The sequence below is a fragment of the Melopsittacus undulatus genome, chromosome 1, assembly GCF_012275295.1.
Source record: "Melopsittacus undulatus isolate bMelUnd1 chromosome 1, bMelUnd1.mat.Z, whole genome shotgun sequence".
Taxonomy (NCBI): Eukaryota; Metazoa; Chordata; class Aves; order Psittaciformes; family Psittaculidae; genus Melopsittacus; species Melopsittacus undulatus.
The window spans coordinates 73539029-73559845 of NC_047527.1; the positions used below are offsets into that span (position 1 = coordinate 73539029).

The following is a 20817-nucleotide window of genomic DNA, read 5'->3' on the forward strand; positions in this document are numbered from 1 at the left end:
TTTTTGTTTGTTTATTTTAGATGGATGTTGAGGGGAGTTATCCAGTGCATCAGATTGTGACTTCCAGAGTCATGGGCAATTTTGAAAATAGAACCCTGATAAAATACATACTTCCTCTTTCAGAGCTGTCTTTTATAAAATATTCTGTTTATAAAAGCCACATAATACAGTGTTTCATGTTAATCAAACTATGTTATACAGTATTCTTCAGCATTATTTTCTTGACAAAACTGTTCAGGGTTTGGCAGCTCTTGTTAAGTTCCAGCGATCACGTCGTTTATTAGGAGTTTGCTATATTGTTGTCAAGGTAATCCTGTTTCTCTTGTGTGTGTGTGTAGCAAAAAATCCTCCCAATTTAAGCTTATATTATAATTGTCTTAGCAATTTGTGTTAAACTAGTGAGATGGTTTTTTTTTCTCTTTTTTTCCTAAAGGTTTCCTTGTTAGTAGTGGTTGAAATTGGTGTGTTTCCTCTCATCTGTGGCTGGTGGCTGGATATATGCTCTTTGGTAAGAATGGAAATAAATGGGATGAAATCTTTTTTAACAGTGTTTATATTTAATGGAAAAGTTTTGTTGAGAACAGAGTTGTTAAAGAGCTTAACAAAACTATTCTCTTTTTATGAACATAGTCTTTCCAAAAGGGAAGAGATTTTTAGTTACTGCTAAATGCTAATTTTGTTTTCCTTTATGTTACTAAATACAAATGCAAACTTGTGTACTGAATAAACTTGTTTATGTAGCCATCTTATGGGAAATGGTAATGACTTCATATGTTAATAGCTATCCAATCTCTTTCTGTTTTGAACAAGATAGGTGCTATGTTTACTTTGAATTGAGAAGGACAGCTTTTCTGTGATTAATTAGAAATGGAGAAAAGGAATTTCTTTTGGTCTTAGTTGAAATAGAATTTTACTTAGGGGAATAAGTATTTGCTTCCACCACAGTGCCACTTTGTTTGAACTGGTTTATAACTTCTGTAGTATATGTTAGTGTTTGAGTTTACTTCTTTCTGTCAGAAGAAAGAAATTGATCAGAACTTGATCTTTATTTGCTATTTTAATTGTAAATTATTCCCTCTTTTTTTTCCTAATTAAATGTTACAGTTATTTCTGTGTTAAAACAAGGCAGACATTTAAATTAAATGCCTAGTAGTCTGTATGAACTAGGGGAAACAAAATGAGTAACTGTGGAAGTCTGCCAAAGTTTATTCATATTTGTTTACTACTTATCTTCTAGGAGATGTTTGATGCCACTTTGAAAGATAGAGAATTGAGCTTTCAGTCTGCCCCAGGTACCACAATGTTTCTGCACTGGTTAGTTGGGATGGTTTACGTCTTTTATTTTGCATCCTTCATCCTTTTATTGAGAGAGGTAAGTCTATAAGAATAAGATTGGTATGGAACACAGAGAACCTTGGATGTTGAACTTTTGGTTAAATATTTTGTATATGGGTATTGCTGCTACTGTGTTTTGTCTGTATATTGGATTTCAACCTTATCTAAAAAGGGTCACACTGTTACTGCAGTGGGAAATGATGATAAGAGTGTATTTTATTTACAGGTTTTTAGTTACAAAGATTCCTTAAACATAGGCATTGACTTCAAATGAATCTAAATATAGTTCAGTCCTTTTAGGTTAATACTTGAGAAATAAGCTTGTAATTGGTTATTGCTTCTTTATGTCTTTCTGATAATGCTTTCTTTGTTCTATGTACCATTTTGTTGAACACTGTTCAACAAATAACCTTATTATGTTTAAAACTTATTTACTGCAGCAATCTTACCCAGAATCAAAAACAAAAAAATAGATAATTTTCCCTTCATATGTATATAATTATTTTCTATTTCTTCTTTCAGGTATTGAGACCTGGTGTCTTATGGTTTCTCAGGAATTTGAATGATCCAGACTTTAATCCTGTGCAGGAAATGATTCACTTGCCCATTTATAGACATCTCAGGAGATTTATCTTATCAGTGGTAAGGACTTTTTTCAAAATTTTCTTTATCTGGGAAGAAAATGTCATACATTGCCTCCCATATACACTGCAATGATCTGCCTGTTACTGAAAAGTTTTAAAAGATATGTTCTCGGACTGTGTTAGAGCTGATGGTTACTTGAACTTCACCTTTTAATCACAGCGTCATAGAATAGTTAGGGTTGGAAAAGATCTTAAGATCATCTAGTTCCAACCCACCTGCCATGTGAAGGGACACCTCCCACTAAACCATGTCACCCAAGGCTCTGTCCAACCTCGCGTTGAATGCTGCCAGAGATGGAGCATTCACAACCTCCCTGGGCAACCCATTCCAGTGCCTCACCACCCTCACAGTTTTAATTTACTTAGCTAATTAATTCAGAACATTTACCAGCCTCACACTAGAATAGGAGATGGAGTTTTTCATATTTATTTATATATTTATTTAATATATGTTTATATATTTATTTTCTTCATAGTGGCCCATGTCCTGCACTGGATTAGTGGCTGAAACAGTATTGCGAACACACTGCTGTTTTGGCTGTGGCTGAGGGGTGCTTGCACAGCATCAAGGCTTTTTCTCAGCTTTTCCATTCACTGTTAAACTATCATTATTTCAGTCCATGAGTCTTCTTGCCATCCTTCTATTTTCTCCCCATTCAGCTACAGAGGAGAATGAATGAGTAACTGGGTAGATGCTTGGTTGATAGCCAGGATTAACCCATCACATAAGCAACATGTCAGAGAGATTGGTAGAGAGCTATGTTTGGTTGTTTCTGCTACTTGGACTAACTTCTAACTTCTTTGTTACAGATTGTCTTTGGATCAATTGTACTGCTCATGCTCTGGCTTCCTATACGCATTATTAAATATCTTCTGCCTAACTTTCTTCCATATAATGTTATGCTTTACAGGTAAGTATTTATTTTTTAGAAGATTTTTTTCAGTCTCCCTATAACTAGAAAAAAGTGTTTGCACTTTTTGAGCATTAGTGTGACACTGGTATGTTACTTTTTTTGTTTTCAATTAATCTAAACTTCATTTTTCTAGAAAATAAAAATATAAAGGATGTACATACATCAAAATAAAAAGCCATCAAGAAAAATAAGAGGCATTTTGTATTACTTCCATGATGATAGCTATTAGGCTTTTATGTGCCCTTAGAACACTTTCCCCTTCAGCTTCTTGATAATGAAGTTGCTGTCATGTTTGTTTTCACACTCATTTCTCATTATTATTACTTCAAGACTAAAAGAATATCTGTAACTGTTTCTGTTTAATGATACCAGTATCTTTCTGTTTCTAAGCAATAACTGAAACAGCAATGATAAAAGCAAGTAGAAAACCAAATCATATTCTGGTATAATCCTTCTCAACATTTTTTTCTTTCTTAATGCCTAAACACTCATGCACACTTCACCTCGGAATAGTATATAAAGAAAAATGTCTGCAAAAAAATCACAGTTGTTCTTGTTGGCATCCAGTATATTTTTTTATTGTGGTGGTGTTAATGTGACTCAGTGTGAAATATTACTATCAGAATGTTCCTCATGTCTGACTTTTCACTCATCCTATTGTTTCTAGTGATGCTCCAGTAAGCGAGCTTTCCCTAGAGCTTCTTCTGCTTCAGGTAGTGCTTCCAGCTTTGCTAGAACAAGGACATACAAGACAGTGGTTGAAAGGTCTTGTACGAGCATGGACTGTTACTGCTGGATACTTGCTGTAAGTACAGAAAACCAAAATCAACTACAAACATTGTGTCCAGCTTAGCCTTTTACCGTATGTTCTGGAGTTCAAGGATTTCAGAACACCGTGAAAGCAGCATGCTTTCCAGAGAGTTACCTAACAAGCAAGCTATTTTACAGATAAATATGTGATATAAAACTTCTATAATTATTTTCTTCTTCTAAGGAGTAGTTGTACCTACTTCTTGACAAGTAATTCTTTTGGTATGCTCTTACAGCATTTGCTTAGTTAAAAAAAAAAGAAAAAAATCTGTAATAGTATGACTAACAGCTTGTTAACTTCCTATTATATGGAAAAATTAGAGGTAAGTGTGAGCAGTGCATTTCCATGAGTCATCTTGCATTTCTTACTATAACAAGAAGCAAAAAAAAAGTGTAGAACACTAAACTGAAGGAGTGCATACCTTTTATATTGGAGATTTTCAAGTTAAAAGTCTCTAAAGAAGGATAAAACTATATTTGTCAGATAAAATAAATGTTCATACAAAGTGAGGTTCTTTAATTTAGACTGCCAGGCAGAGCTCTAAACCTTTAAATTATTTTTTAGTTTATATGTTGTTTGCCACATTAGCCACGAAAAAAAAAATAGGTTGATTTTGTTTCCGTAAAGTTTTAGATTTAACTTCAAAGTATACTGTGATTCTCTCATCATGTCTCGTTCATTGTGGGCTGTGCCAATGCAGCACTATTAAAATGAAGATTGATTTTTTGCTATGTCTGAGACTGAGATAAATGAAAGACTTTTGTCTTCCACTGCAATCCAAAATATTTACTTTAGCTTTTCATAAGGAAACTCTCCCCAACCTGTCCTCTTAATTTGCATTTTGGAAACTTACAGTTTTGATTTGTCCATGATTTGATAGTGTTTAAGTATGACAAAACTGTATTTTGGACATGATGATAGAAATATCTTCGCTTTCTCTACTGTTGCAGCTTCGTAACAGTTGTGAAATATCTCTTCAGCAATTTTAATTGAGCAAAGATGAAAATCTTTTCCCTTGCTTTTCTTAAAAGGCAGACTGCTGTGAAAAATGTTCCTGTTGTTTGTCAGTAGAATTATCTGCATGCATCTTACTGCTAATAAAAATTCTGCTAAAGCTGAGGAAAATCAGATTCTAAATGTTCATATTGGTTTTAGAGGTTTTTAATCGGGCTCAAATAAATGTCTGTTTGCTATTGATGTATGCCAGAAATGTCAACAGAATACTTTTTAAAGTAGACTGACAATCTTTAGGATGATGTTCTTGGAAAGAACAGGTTTTGAGGAATATAGAACCTTCTGAAAAAACTCTCCCTGACTGTACTGTGGAAAATGTGTCTATAGCAGTTCAATACTGTCTTTGTACAGTTTAAGCTTGAAGGCAGTTGTTTCCAATAGAGCTTAGTAGTGGTAAAATAAAAGCTAGCAGTTGAACTGCCTGCTTACATGAGCTGAAATATCGATGCAGCTTTCCTTTTATATGCACAGCTTTAATACCAGATGTTTTTAAAGCAGTCAAACAGGTAAGTAGTTTACTTGTGGCTGTATTCCCGTTGTTCTAATCTACATCCACACTCAGAGTTTTCTTCTGAATTCTGTGTTTAGGATGACATTGAGTACATTATAAGAAATGGTTTATTTTGCTTTATCAAGAATCTGCCTGTGTAAGTTTTATGCAGCTCGTACACATTCTGGGTCAGCCTCATTTTCTGTAAGGTTATCATTCATATCAAACAGAACAAAACTGAAACTTTGATTGTTACAGGGATCTCCATTCTTACTTGCTTGGTGACCAGGAAGAGAATGAAAACAATGCAAACCAGCAGGCTAACAACCAGCATGCTCGCAATAATAATGCCATTCCAGTTGTGGGGGAAGGTCTTCATGCAGCCCATCAAGCCATACTTCAACAAGGAGGACCTGTGGGTTTCCAGCCTTATCGTAGGCCTTTAAAATTCCCGCTCAGGGTAGGTATATCTAATTCATTAAGAGAAAAGGGAAAGGCAAAAATTAGGCCCACATGTTATCAGAAATCAAATGGTGGGTCATGGTATTTTGTGTCTTGTTCTATTTGTGTTTTTCTGCTTTTTCGAAAGTAGAGTTATTCTTGCATACAGCTTTTTTCAGCCTATAACTTAAGACCATCAGTTGCCACAATTGTTGTTTATTATCTATTAGTTCATGTTCTTATTTTCCTAATTATTGGTAATGAAGAGAAACATAATAACTCCCCAGCAAACAGGTAGTTCAGGAGGCATGGCTTTCAAGAGGGCATACTTCAGTCTTGTAGCCAAAGTGTATTTTAAACTATTTTTTGCTTTATTAAAGAATTAAATGCAGAACTTTTATTGCATCTATATTAAACACAGAAAGGTGTTATGATACTTGAAAGTTCTGGATCCCTGCAGTTTGTTGTTGGCAAATACTTCAATTTCTAGAATAATATAATATATAGGTAAATTGTTTTGTTGTTACCAGAACTCTGAGTTAATAAATATAAACAGAACTCATTTACTATGGTTCTAAGTATAGCTGAAGAGTGGAAGTAATTGCTGAAGTTAGAACAATGCAGTATTGCTTATGAAGTTTTCTTAAAATGCAGAATCTACCAGAATTCTCATGACAAAGTACAAAATAAAGCTTTTTCTTTCTCACCATACTCTCACCACCTCCCCTTCTCTCCCCTTAAATCTCAACCTAGTAGAACTGCTAGCAAATTTGGAAACATTTTAGGATACTGTTGAGCTTCTGGGTGTTTGAAGCTGGGGCTTTGGGATGGGTCAAGGGGGCCGAGGTGGGAAATAATTCCTGATTTTACTCTCTAAAATGACTCTCAAGTAAGTGCTTTGTTAACCTAGGGACTCATTAAATACTTTCTAGAAATACCTTTATATGAGTTATTTTTGTGGATGCTTCTGGATAAGGACATGTGCTAAAATCATCATACTATAAGCTTTCAGTAATTTGAGTTGCTGACCTGGTGATAATAACTAAGCAGTTTCATATTTGGCTGCCAAAGACTTTTTCTCTGGTCTGCTTACCTTCATTTAGATATTTTAAGTAGTTCTTTGGAGACATTTGACAGAATGTAGAAATTAATAGAAAATCTGATCCATTGTTTTCAAGAGATTGTGTAAGTGCTTGAAAACAATCTCAGACACGTGGTAGCTCACTGATGCAATTCTGCGTCCGTCGTTCCACTTGTTAGAAATACCTAAGTAATGAATCACTCAGCATCACTGTTAGGTGCTTCAGCTGTAATTTTTAGTATACAGACCTTGGTTCTACTTTGATAACTTCATCTTAAGCAAAATGTGTTTCCCACACAGACTTCCACTAGGGAACAGTGCTGTAGTTTAATTATTTTCTCAATTGGGATTTTAAGCATTTGAGAAGGAAAAAAAAAAACCCAGTGTTAAATATCCAATTTTTTCTGTGCTCTTTTTTTTGTTTCCTTTTTTTTTCCCGCCTTCATTTTATCCAAGTTGTAAGAACCTTGAAGTGAAGGTGGTTTATATTCACTTTTTATTATGTAAGAATGTTTTCCACTAGAATGCACTCATCATGTCCATATGGATTGAGCAAGCAACAGAACCAGTCCTTTTGTTGTTTTAGTTACAAATAATCATGTGGTAAAAAAACTGTGGTTTATATATATTTTTTTATTTAATTAAGCATATACTGCTAATTTTAAAAGATCAGATTTTTTTTAGTAGTAGTATCATTCTACATAACAGCCTATCATAAGTTTTATCAGACAATCTGTGTAACTTTTCCAACTCATTTCTTTTCTAAACAAACCTCCCAAAGCCTCTTGAACAAATGTGGATGCATGGAATTTGTTGAATTTTTCCTACTACTGCCTTATATTCCTTTTAGCCTTCCTTTCATAATCCAGTGTTGTCAGGAGAGTCTGTAAACTCTCTGCAGACTTTCTTCTGAGGATTTTTAGATTTTATTACTTTATTGTTGATCCTTTTTAATTAAAAAAAAAAAACAACCAAACAACACCCTATCTATACAAATAAATTTATCATTACTTCTTGTGGATTTTGGTTGGTATGCTATTTCTGAAATCCCTTTGGCTGTAGTTTTGAATTTCACTTACCAAAGTTCATCCATTTTCTGGTTTGGATTGGTTTGTATTGGTTATTCACACACACACATCTATTCCATCTTCTGGAAGCCATTTTTAGTTTACTGTTTGCTGTGGCAACTTCACAGAGATTTGCAAGATCTTTGAATATATTGCTGTTACTGTCAGTGCTATGTCTCTCTTAAGAGTGACTGGCTGCCTGTGCATTATTTAGGTCCAAATCAGGAGTTGCTCTTCCTCTTGTATGTTTTTACTGATCCAAGAAGCAGCTGTTTGTAGTGTTCAGAAGCTTCATTCTGGCTATAGTCCTCTGTGTGTTGTTTATTCCCACATATACTGACTTTCCTCTGACATTCCCTAAGTAACAAGTTATTTAGACAGTACTGGTCCCAAGCAATTCACACCATGTTTTCCTCACCATTGAGGTTTTTTTTCTGTCTGCAGTCCAGTTGTCAGCTACTCCAGTTTTCTTCCTTCCATCATTTGGGATCCCTAACCCTAAAGAGGGTATTTTGTGTGAAAAAGGGTACATGGCTATCACCTGGCAAGCAGCTGGGTATTGTGGAATCATTCCTCTTCACTCAGGCTAATGTTTAGAAAATCACATGATTTTGTACAAAAAAAAATCAAATCCTTCTTTAAAAACAAATAAAATTTACAAAATCAAGATTTTCCTTCCTTTAAGCAGTACTAGAGATCCTAATGTAGAGGTGCAACTGATCTACATTGTCCCAAAAAGTCTCATCAAGGAAAATATGTTACAGGTTTAACTTTCTCAGTAGTCTATTATGATAAGCTGTTAGTTTCCCCATTGCTTTTTTGTGTGGCTCTGATTAGTGAAACAGAATTTCATAGCATGTGATGCTAGAGACATTCAAATATTTAAAGAGATTGAGTACATGAGAATTCTCTGATAAGATGCAAACCTGACTAACTAGCTGCCAGCTTTGCTGTCAGCTGCTGGTCACATAAACCTAAGGGCATCTGAAAGAATTCTCTCAGCAAGCTTTTTTCCTTGTTGTAAAGCCACTGCCTTGCATAACTGGCACGCAGAGAAACCTTTAACTGAAAGTCATGCTGATCAGTGAAGAAATAGATTATTTTTTAATGTAACACAACAAAACCCTTAAGTTATTCTGGATTCAAATGTTAATTTTTACTGTTGTCACAACTGATGTGAACTTTTAAAAGAAATAAGTTACACTAGATGTGCTTTGTATACTGTGGATAGGTTTCTTATTGCTGATTTATTTATACAGTGAAACATGAGTTGGTGTTTGAGTGTTCTAGTTTAGCTGTGTTTCTAGGATGACACATCTTTTTGTATTTTTTTATTGGCTTTGGTTAAATAACTTCCTTATAAACTGTTTCTCTTTTTCTCTCATCTTTCAGATATTTCTTTTGATTGTTTTCATGTGCATAACATTACTGATTGCTAGTCTTATCTGCCTTACCTTACCAGGTAAGTCCATTATTGTGAAACTACAGTGAAACAACCTCAGCATGTTGCCATGCTCAACAGTGGCAGATTTTTTGAAACTATTGTTTTAAGTTAAAAGGAGAAAGCATGGGAAACTATGTCTTGTTTTTAATGGTACATCAACGTATTTTAATAATCTAAAATGTAAATGATAAGAGATAATAATTGTATTTAAATGACAGAGATTGCCATTCCGGTTTTTTTATTGTAGAATAATTTTCTTCTAAGGGCAGGCTTCAAATGCAAAGACAATCTCTGTAGTAGTATTGAGAGAAAAAGAGAATTTAAAACTCTTGCACCTGCTTTGCCACTTAGAGAAGGAAAATATACAGGTTGTTACCAGGTCTTCTATGCTATCTTTTTCAATGAAATATTCTGAAGGTGTCATCATGACAGGTCACTGGGAGACTTTGAAGTGATATACATGCCATTTCCCAGAATTGTATGAATAAGTACTTGAACCAAATCAAAAGCGCTTTGTAGGGTATTTTTAAAAATAATTTGGAATAAATTAAGACATGTAAACTCATTTGATTTTTGTCATCTGGCTACCATTGTACCATGAACATTTTTACTTCCTTGTATTAATAATGATGTTAATTTTGTTATGGTTTTAATATTATTATGTAAAATAATTCCAGTATAATACTAGTGAATAGAAACATGATTAAAAAGTGAAATACAGCAAATGAGTCTCCCATTTTTGTCAGAGAGTTCTGAATAGTGCTTTGTTTTGCTGTAGTTCAGGTTACATTGCTCATGTAATGATATTTTAGGGGGGAAAAATCAGACATAGGTATTTGGCATCATCTGTGTAACTCTTTACATTGTGCTTCACGCATTCGTACTGTATGAGTATAGTATTAAAATACTGCTTTATGTTGAATAATGTTTGTGCATTAGTATTTAACAGTAAATTTGATAAGTATTTTTTAATAGGCATCCTTCCTTAATACATCAAAAAGCATTACTTTATTTAACAGTGCTTGTATTTTCAGTGTTTGCTGGCCGATGGTTAATGTCATTTTGGACGGGGACTGCCAAAATCCATGAGCTGTACACAGCTGCATGTGGTCTTTACGTATGTTGGCTAACTATCCGAGCAGTGACAGTGCTGGTCGCCTGGATGCCACAGGGTCGTCGAGTGATTTTTCAGAAGGTTAAAGAATGGTCTCTCATGGTGAGTCCAGAGAAAAACTTTTCATTTAATTATTAAGAAAGTAACTAATGAAACTTGTTCTTTCAGTTTTGCTTCCAGGTTTTACTCTTATGTATATTATGCTTTCCTTTTCAGACTGTTTTGAAGCTTTTGCAGCTTACATTCTCATTGCATAGGCTAACTGTATTTTTGGAAGCCACTCAGCACAATATTAAGCCATCAGTATAAATAAGTTTGCATATATATATGTATATATATATATATATGTTTTTTATAGTATTTGTCTGGTTTTTCTATTTTCCTTTAAAAGTATGTTTCATTAGATTACCCTGTGTGATGTGTCCTTGAATACATTTACATTTTCACATATACCTGGAGGCTTAACTATTACTCATTTAGCAACTTGACATTATCAAATAAGAAAAACAACTAGTAAAGCTGACAGATGATGATGAGCGTGTCCCTACAAAGTAGCTTGATGCATATTTTCAGGAAGATATTTATAATTTGTCAGATCTTTGTGCTGTTCAACTTAATGTTTTTAAATATTTTTTTATTATTGTTATGAGTTCAGATTCTCACCATGGCAACAAATTTATATCCCACGTTTTTGTTTTAGTTTTGATATTGAGAATTTCTGTAGTAGATTTCTTGCCTAAGTATAGTAATATTACACATTCAGGCACAGTCATTACTTTATCTGGAGGGAGTATTGGAGTAGAACCCAGTCTTGAAAACTTGCATTGCAAAACTATTGTAAGAACGTTATTTTTAGGGGTATTAATTAAAGGTATTTGGGTCTGTGTCTTTTTTCCCTACAGCTTTCTCTGTATAGTTTAAATTACATTTTGAAGTTTAAACAAAAAGAATCCTCTGATGAAGATACTAATTAGGTGCCTTTGTTTTTTTTTTTTTAGATAATGAAGACATTAATAGTGGCTATACTGCTAGCTGGTGTGGTTCCACTTTTACTTGGTCTTCTGTTTGAACTTGTTATTGTTGCACCTTTGAGAGTTCCTTTGGATCAAACACCTCTCTTCTATCCTTGGCAGGTCAGTAGCTCCCATTCTTCTGCTGTTGATACAATTCTTTACTTAGAATTCAGGAGTATGGAAGTTCTTGTTTCATGTTGATTGGGTGCTTCAGAGTATTTTCTGCAAGTGTGTTTCTATGTGGCAAAGACATCCAGTCTGGATGTGAGGATTATTTCAGCCAAAGGCATATGGTTAGGAATTCAAAATACGAAAAGCTAAACTCTGTGGGATGACATTAGAGGGTCTTTGCATTTTAGTGATTGGATTTTTTTTTCAGTGTCATAATTGTAAAGATACCTACAGAAGTTAGTGTAGTCGTATGCACTTACACACAGACGTATATACTCTGACCTTTCTGGAAAGCTTTCTGTCTACAGTTATACAGCAAGAGTTTTAGCTGAACTTTTTTTCATACAAGGTTTCAATTCAGTGATGGTACACGCTATGAATGGAATTTTTATATGCTTTAGCATCATCTTAGTTCTTCAAAAATTTGCAGTTGAATATACTGGAAGACTTTACATTCATGTGGCAGAGCTTCCTCAAAACATCACATTAGTGGGATTTAAGTCTTGTTCTAAATTAACAGGGAGCTATTAAAATAGGGAATAATTCTCATTTTTCACAAAAGAGAGTAGTTATACAAAGGTTACATGCTTGAGCAAACACAAAGGAACTTTAACATGGACTTTATTGTAACAAGTTCTTAATTTTTTTAATGTATCTGGGGTAAAAGATGTTAAAAAAACTGTATTTTTAAATAATTGCTTAAAGAAAATATATTTTCCCAGTATTTTAAGAAAGTTAATTAACATGTGATGTCTTACCAGTTCTGCAGCTGTTTATTCTCCCTTGTCAGCCTTTGCATTCTAATTTTGGTGGGTTTTATTGAAGAACTTCTCACAAATACCTGTAACCCAGAAGAGACTGACACATGACATGCAGGGTTTACTAGAAGCCTGTTGTTAAATTGTGTTCTTTTAATTCCATGCCACAGTAATTGTAAAATATGTAAAAAGCATAAATTCTTCCCTCAATAATATGACATTCTTTTTTGAGGAACAGTGCCTTGCTTTGTTTAGCTTTTCACACATCTGGTGGGGTTTTGTGGACAATTAAAAAAAGAATTAAACTTAGTATTTCCAGAGAGCTGAGTGTTTTATAGATGTCAGTTAAGCTTGAGAGTATCATCTCTTTCTTATGAGTTTGCAGAAGATGTCACGTCTTTTAAACAATATCCCATGTAAAAAGAAAAGTAATTATCTTTTCACTTATAAGTAATATTAGCAAGTTGCTCTAAAAGCTTTTGGTTGTCAAATTATTTAAAAAGATGTTGATGCTAACTGTCCACTTTTACAAAATTAGGACTGGGCTCTTGGAGTTTTGCATGCCAAAATAATTGCTGCCATAACACTGATGGGTCCCCAGTGGTGGTTGAAAACTGTTATTGAACAGGTAGGGAAAAATTATCCATGTATGTTGTCTGTATAATACATTTTTAATGTTTTATGAATGTGTGAGTTCGAAAATGGAGTTACTGTTGTAGTAATGGAGTAATTTGAGTAGTCGAGTAAAAGTCAGCTAGTTTTGTAGAATCCTTTTAAATTGTATAGACTAATCCATTAAGGTACACTTACTAATAAAACAAAAATAAACCTCAGAAATCTGAAATCAAGCAATTGCGGAATATATGTATATACAATTTTATCAGATTTGTATTAAAGTGAGAAACATCATTACTTCAACAGATGAATTCACATGTGTACCAAGTACTGGATGTTATTTATGTCTGCCACTCAAGAACAGAATTTCTGCCTTCTCCACAGCTGTAGAGATCAGCTCATTCATAGAAGAGTACATATGAAAGACAGTCTTTCCATTCTCCTGTGATTATTAAGACAGAACAGGTTTTGTGAGCAGTTCTGAGTCACATGCCCTGTTGCTTTCTTTGGCAGAAGTTTTTTTTTCTTGATAATAATCTTTAAAGTTCTGCAGTTGCTGTCTCAATGAAGTATCTCAGTTGTTTGTCAGAAAGTAACTTTTCAACCCTGTCTTATATAATGGCTATGATGAATGTCCTGACCTCTGTAAGGAGGTGGCCTCTCAAGTCTAGCATATAGTCCCAGATATTAAACCATTTACTAGTTGCTGTAGGTGTTACACTGGAGAAACTAATCTTAATTCTGTGAGTACCCTTTCATGCATACAACAGCTCTTCCTTCCATTTTGAATACTGTCTCTGGTGCTGTTTGCTGTACACACCTTCTCCTGAGCCATCCTTCGAAATGGATGCATCCGAGCTGTGGGACAGAGGCCATTGTCTAGCTGTATGTGGTAGCCGTTTGGAACTGGTCTTTTCCTGTGATTAGTCATATTGAGATCTTGGCTCCTGATAGTAGCTTAAGAAACTTAAGAATTATGGAGGCCCTTTCTTCAGGCACAGAATCCACATACAGAGGCTTTGGTCTGCCCAGTCAACTACAGCATAAGATCCTATTTTCTGCCTGTGTTACCAACTTTAATAGATTTGCTCTACTAGCATACACAGGATCCTCTTTTGGCAAGCTAACAGCACAAAGCGATCTTGGGTCGTCATCCATAAAACCTCCATCCACAGCTATATTTAATGATCTTTGAGCTGGTTTCTGGCACTCCTGCAACCAAATCACAATACTATTCAAGATTAAGTTGCTCTCCTGGGAACTGTTTAAATGATTTCCTGGAACCCTGGTGTAGATTAGTATGAAGTTTTTCCTTCTTCAACTGTGGCCATTAGGGTTTTCTTCCAGTTGGGAACACCTGTTTCCTCTCATAAAGAGAACTGTGTAAAACCTTCTAATTGTTAATGTAAGCGCAAACCGTGGCTTTTTAATTGATCCTTTCTCCTTCTGTCTTCTTGTTCTTAGGTATATGCAAATGGGATTCGTAACATTGATTTACACTTCATAATCCGTAAACTGGCAGCACCCGTAATCTCTGTTTTGTTGCTTTCCCTGTGTGTACCATACATCATAGCCTCTGGTATTGTACCTTTATTAGGTATGTATATATTCAGAATACCTTTCATTACCTGATGGTTTAGAGCAATGCAAATATATCTGTGGAAAGAAAACTTCATGCTCTGTGTTATTTAAAAACAAACACACACCACTATTCTGCCAGCAAATGTAAATCCTTAAGAATTGATGTGTTATCTTAAAAGTTTGGGATTTTTTGAGAAATATAACTAATATATGATTCTGACTGGCTTTTAAAAAGTAAGTGCCAAATACATTGAGAGTATGGGACTGCATTATACCTACGTTTCTCCTGTTAGATATCTAGCTAGTTTGGGAAAGGGACAGTTAATTACTTTCTTGTTTAGACAACCTTTAATCTCTCTTTAAAAGCTCTACTGAGTTGAGGACATCTTTTCTGACTTGTCAGATTCTAAAGGAAGCTTAGAACAAGTGGAAATATGGGTTGAGTTTTTTTATTCAGTATTAAAACGTAAATTGCTTTGGAAGTTTTTTTCAGGCTTTCCTATCTTTTCATAGTTGAGGGAAAAATTTTCTTAGAAGCAGGGCAGGTGCGCTTTTTCATCAACAGTTGCCTCCTGCTAGTTAGTTTTGATGTTACATGTTCAAGAAGTCCCATTCTTCAGCCTCTCACTTGAATGCTGATTTTAGTGTCACCATTTTTCTGACACAAGTTATAAAGTCAACAAGCAAGAAAAGCTGATAAGCTGTCTCCCCCCCCCCCCTTTTTTTTTCTGTGTGAATGGAAAACTTCCAGTTTTAATGCTTTGGATGAAAAAGAACATCTGTTATGTTGGATCTGTGAGATAAGTGGTTGTGCTATTCATTTCACATCCCTTTTACTGAAGTTACAGTGCAACAGAAAGTGGAGAAACAAAGATGCATGAGTCATTTTGGCAATGTTAGATTATGTGGGGGTCATCCTGTTTTGCAGGAGTTACTGCTGAAATGCAAAACCTTGTTCAGCGACGAATTTATCCTTTTCTGCTTATGGTGGTGGTTTTGATGGGAATTCTCTCCTTCCAAGTCCGCCAGTTCAAGCGCCTTTATGAACATATTAAAAACGACAAGTGAGTATACAGTGGGGGGTGTGTTAATTTTTACACTTGTGATAGCAACTTCAGATTGAATGCAGGTGTTGTAGATACTTAGGGCTAAAAGGGATTTTGAGAAGCTTTCTGGATTTACAACCCTCTAAGGCAGACCTGAACTGTTCTTGGCAAATGTTTTATCTGTAGTTCAGGTAGATAAACTCAGGAACAGACTGTCTTTATAAATGGAAGATACTCTTTTATCTATAAGATACTCTTTATAAATGGAAGCCTCTTTTAGTCTCAATATATGTTCTGCATTGTGACAGATTCTTTTTTTGAGCTGAGAACTTCATTTAGCAGTCATTGGTTTTAGATTAATTGTTCCAGATGTTCAGGTAACGCTGGCTCAAACACTGTGAAGATGTTCTTAAAAGTGCCATCCAGCAAAGGACTGGGTATAAAAATAATGCAAACACATTCTTTATATTTCACATTTTCATTTAGCTTGTATGAGTACCAAAGTTGAGGCTGTAAATACAAACCTGTAATGTCTATATTCCCTTATACCGTGCCTGAATGTTAAGAAAAAAGATGAGGATGGTTGATGATGAGAAAAAATGAAAACTATTGGGAGGGGCGAGGGAATCACATGTAGAACAACTTCTACAGAACTGATAACATACTTCTGCAGCAAAGGAGATAAAGGGGATTTGTGTTACAGAATTGCATTAATTTGTGTTAATTTCTCACTGTTTTTACCATAATCCCAGGTACCTTGTCGGGCAACGACTTGTGAATTATGAACGGAAGTCTGGTAAACAAGGCACATCAACAACTCCACCTCAGTCTTCACAAGAATAGATGGTCATAAACATCTTGACCTTCCCTTTGCCTTTACGTGTCCTTTTTTTCATAGACTCTTCTTAAGTCTTTGGATATCTCTTCCAATAATGCTCTCAGCAGTGTTTTGGCTTCTGTTAATAGCATCCAGATAGCAGTTAAGGCTCTGTTCCTTATTTGCATTTTTCTGATGTTATCAATGCTGTCTGAGGTCTGTATATGTGTAAATAGAAGTATCCTGACACCCTAAAACCTTGGATTAAAAAGAATGTGCGTTGTACATCTTTTAAAAAGTATATTAATTTATTAAATCTAGTTGTCACTTTATTTTGGACTGCTGTTCTGTTGACAATGTGCCACAAAGCAATACTGCAAAGAGGCAAGATGTTTTTATAAAATTTGGAGCTTACTTTATGGCGTTCATAACAGTTCTTACTGTAGTAATATAGTATGAGTTTTCATGAGTGGAAGAGCCACACAGAGAATATCAGAAGTAACTGTCTTACAGTCAGCAATGAAGTGGCTGTGGTGAGAACAAAATGAACTATGTATCTTGCTGTCAAGTCTTTTTTATTATTTTGTATAACACCAAAGCTGTTGTACATTTTTCTATTGCCTGATTGTTTTTCATGTGTCTGAGTTTGTAATATTGTACAGTTGCTGTTAAATCAAGAAAATACTTCCTCTTCTGAGAATTCAGATGTACTTGTTGAGACTCAGCTGGGTGTTCCTGTTGGGGGAGATGGGGGGGGCGGGTAACACATAAGGGGGGTGGTACAGGCTTTAGGAATCAGGATTTCCTGAACTTAAACAGTAAATAATTTACTAAGGTTAGGTGATGGAAGCATTTGAAGGTACCAAGGAAAATTAGATAGGTTCATAACTGAAATTGTAGCCAATTCCTTATCAATAATCGAAATTTTCAGGACCTCAGGGGGAGGGATGAACCTTATCTGATGTGCTTGCACAGAAACAACAGAGTGTAAGTGCCATTTTGACCTGGTCCTTAACTAAAGAGCCTGAAATCTTTTTTTCTGTAAGTTACCAAAGTTGCAAATTTTAGCATGAATTTTATATTGCACAGTGACTTCAAAACAAAACAAAACCCCCAAACAAACAAAAAAACCTGCAGCAAGTATCTCTTTTCTTTTGGAATTGGTCACTGTGAATTTTTATGGGAATAATATTAGGGAAATAATTTACCTTGTACCATTCATTGCCTGTGGGGCAGGGAAACACACATGCTATTAAACAAGCAAGGAAACGTTAGCAGATTTCTTTGTAAGGGCACAGTCAAACAAGAGCCACCAAATCAAGTCTGTGCTATTTCTATATGTAGATAAGAGTTCTTTTGCAGTAACATTTGGGGGATTTTTATGTATATATTTTAAAGAAACTACATAACAGTATTGCAAAGCTTTAAATAGCATCAAATCATATGCTTAGATTGCAGTATCTCTTGTAGATTAAATGGGGGAAATGTGAGTATCCATTGCAGCAATCAGAAAATCGATGGAACATTAAACTTGCTACTCGGTACACTGTTCTTCAGTATTCCGTACTTGACCATATGTGCATATAATTAATACTTGAGAATCGCTTGGCAGGTGCTTTGAGAGTGTCATCTCCTTTTATTGATGTTGCATCTCTGATCTGATGTGTTTTGAGTTAATGTGGTCCAGGCTGTGATGGTGGCAGTTCATTTTCCAGTGTCTATACTTGTGTTCGGAGGCAGTGAGCACAAGCCAAATGCATCTGAATCTAGTGGCAGGAGGATTGGGCTGTCACTATCAGAAGGTCAGAAACTCATGGAATCACTGTTGTCCTGATGGTTTTGAACCATAAATATTACTCTTTGGAGTGATTTATTAGGAAACTTCCAGTGAACTGAAATCATAGGAAAATAACCAAAATGTTTTTCTCTCATTCACTATTGCTGACTAAATGCTAAATTAAGTATTCACCCAATATATTTTTGATGTGCATAAATACTGCATTTGACTATTTACAGTGGTGTACATTGTGGGACAGATACATTTTCACAATATTAAACTCACTGGTAACATACATTCTTTCTTACACCAAGAGTCTGTCTTTGACATATCTTTCATAAACAGTTCCAAAATGGTCTTACCACTCAAAGATTGAGAGCACTCCTGCACATCATGTGGAATTTGCAGCAGTGTGGTTCTTGTAACTTTGTGTTTTTTTCGAGACAAACTGATCTTAACATTAAAATTTATTAAGAAAAAAAGCCTTTTTGCAATTTGTTATTACTGTTGTTTTGCAACACATAACAGTCATAACAGAAGAAACTGAACCAGGCATGAACCAGTCATGCAGTGTGAACTGTAGCTGTTTTACTGTAGCTTACATTATCTGTATTCACTCTTTGTTAGGGAGAGCTGGCTTCAGATCAAACAGTTGTGATTGCTTTTGCATTGCTTTACAGATCCCAGGTGAAGTTTGTTTCTGAAACTGTCCATCGTGAATTTTTACAAAATCTCATCTCCTATATCCTTATTTTTGCATGTGTTTTGGGAAAGAAGATGGAAGTTGTATAGAGCAAGAATTAAGTAACACTGCTTTTCTGTTGGTTTAAATTTTGATAGTTTGCCTTACTGTGCTGTGTATACTCCTCTAGTATAGAAACCTGATAGCAAGCATGTAAGTTAACTGGCTGTTACTAACACAGCTGGCAGCTCTGTACCAGAAACTTCCACCTCTGATAAAGTAATACAGCATGCAGTGGACATATTACTCTTCAAGCTGGAAAAAATCTCTGCGTGTGCATGTGGTTTTACCACAACTTGACACTGAATCTTGGAGGGGTTGGAGAAGCAACCTGGCCTAGTTTGTATCCCTTCTGTGGTGTTGAGAATTTACTGCTGTTAGCAGTTCTACAGGCCTTCATCGAAGAACTGTCAGATGGCTCTGTAGCCATCTTTTGATTACTGAAAAAAATTAATTGTGGCACAACTTTGGTTTTACACAGATTATTTTATATTAATTAAAAATAGTAAAAACTCTGCGTCTTGATTCTCTCTTCTCTGCTGGGTAAAGCCTATGTTACTTGTTCAGTTTCCAAGGGCCCTCTGGAACATGTAACTATTTTCTGTCAGCCCTTACCTCAGTAAGATACAATCACAGAATAGTTTGTGTTGGAAAGGCCCTTAAGATCATCTAGTTCAAACCCCCTGCCATGGGCAGGGACACCTCCCATGAGACCAGGTTACTGGAGGCCTTTTCCACCCTGGAACAGTGCCAGGGATGGAACATTCACAACTTCCTTTACTTTCACAGTAAAAAGTTTCATCCTTATATCTAACCTTAATCTCCCATTAAATTTTCAGTGATGGCAGCTCTAACACCAGTTACACTACTCACACTACTTTTCAGCTGAGTGCATTAATTCCTTGTTTTTTCCTAAGCTCGAGCAAGGATCTTCATAGAACTGTACAGCAGCCCTGTGGTTCTTTGGAGAACTCCGTAAGAAGCCCTCTGCCTGCTGTGTTGACTCCACTGCCTGATCAGTGCCATTTCATTTCTGCATACTGCTCTGTCTTCTCGTTCATGTCCAGACTAGAAATTCTCCATGGCAGGGTCAGTGTTCTTGTTCTGCTCACCCTGTGAAAGGGCAGTGTACAGCCTGAACAATGAGCAGGGTTCTTGGTAAAAACAGTGTTACAGGTAGTAAAAACGTCAAGCAGGGAATTGAATCTCAGTAGTATGAAGTTCAGGACACCAAAAAAAAGGAAGCCCTCTTCTGAAATGGGTAAGGGAACAGTTTTTATGAAGTATAATGGTAAGTTAAGAGTTCTCTTACTCTGGTATTTCAGTTCTTGCATGGATTGACTGGAACTAAAGAATTGCATGGTTAACGATGATTTTATTAAATCTGATTATTCCAGACAAGCACTGCTTCTTAGTTTGGAAGTCACCATAAATTGAGAAATGATAGGCTGAAATCAAAGTTACTCAATAATAGACATTTCTAGAAGATGGCATTTCCAAAAGTCAAATTCTGTTCCAAACTAAATGGAATGTTTGGAATTCAGTGTAACACTGAGGCATAGAGCAGTACCAACATAATTTCACAACACTGCACGTCAGTTTTGCAGTTTACAGGCTTACATGCTGTTATCTCTTGCTTGTTGAGTAGGGGCCAGTGCCAAAGCTGTGTAGACACTTTTGGGTTGGTTTTTTTTTTTTTTTGCCCCTGTATAAGGAGAACTCAAACATACCATGAGGCTGGCGCAGGGGGATTACTTACCCTTCCTTGTCTGATTTATGTTAAACCACTTTGAGGAGCACCTCTGTTCCTGGAAGATGACACTAGTTTTACCTGGCAAGAAAAGACTTGCTTGTTGCTTAACAAAACCAGAGAGCACTGCAGTGCCGCGGCAGTGGGAGAGCCCTCGCTGCCCTGTCAGCACCTATGGTGCCAGGGCTGGAG

The 20817-nt window shown here is 35.6% G+C and overlaps 1 protein-coding gene across 2 annotated transcripts in view; it reads left to right on the forward strand.

Moving 5' to 3' along the window:
* The window catches only part of MARCHF6 (membrane associated ring-CH-type finger 6), a 45905-nt gene extending 29217 nt beyond the window's left edge, over positions 1–16688 (forward strand). For both annotated transcript variants that reach the window (XM_005153364.3, XM_031052862.2), the window contains exons 13-26: positions 239–307; positions 434–508; positions 1238–1372; positions 1858–1977; positions 2790–2890; positions 3561–3698; positions 5467–5668; positions 9190–9259; positions 10276–10457; positions 11354–11488; positions 12836–12925; positions 14377–14509; positions 15422–15557; positions 16292–16688. In XM_005153364.3, the coding sequence (XP_005153421.1) occupies positions 239–307; positions 434–508; positions 1238–1372; positions 1858–1977; positions 2790–2890; positions 3561–3698; positions 5467–5668; positions 9190–9259; positions 10276–10457; positions 11354–11488; positions 12836–12925; positions 14377–14509; positions 15422–15557; positions 16292–16382 (1677 nt within the window). In that variant the 3' untranslated portion in view covers positions 16383–16688. The remainder of the gene's footprint in view (positions 1–238; positions 308–433; positions 509–1237; positions 1373–1857; positions 1978–2789; positions 2891–3560; positions 3699–5466; positions 5669–9189; positions 9260–10275; positions 10458–11353; positions 11489–12835; positions 12926–14376; positions 14510–15421; positions 15558–16291) is intronic.
* The last annotated feature ends 4129 nt before the right edge of the window (positions 16689–20817 follow it).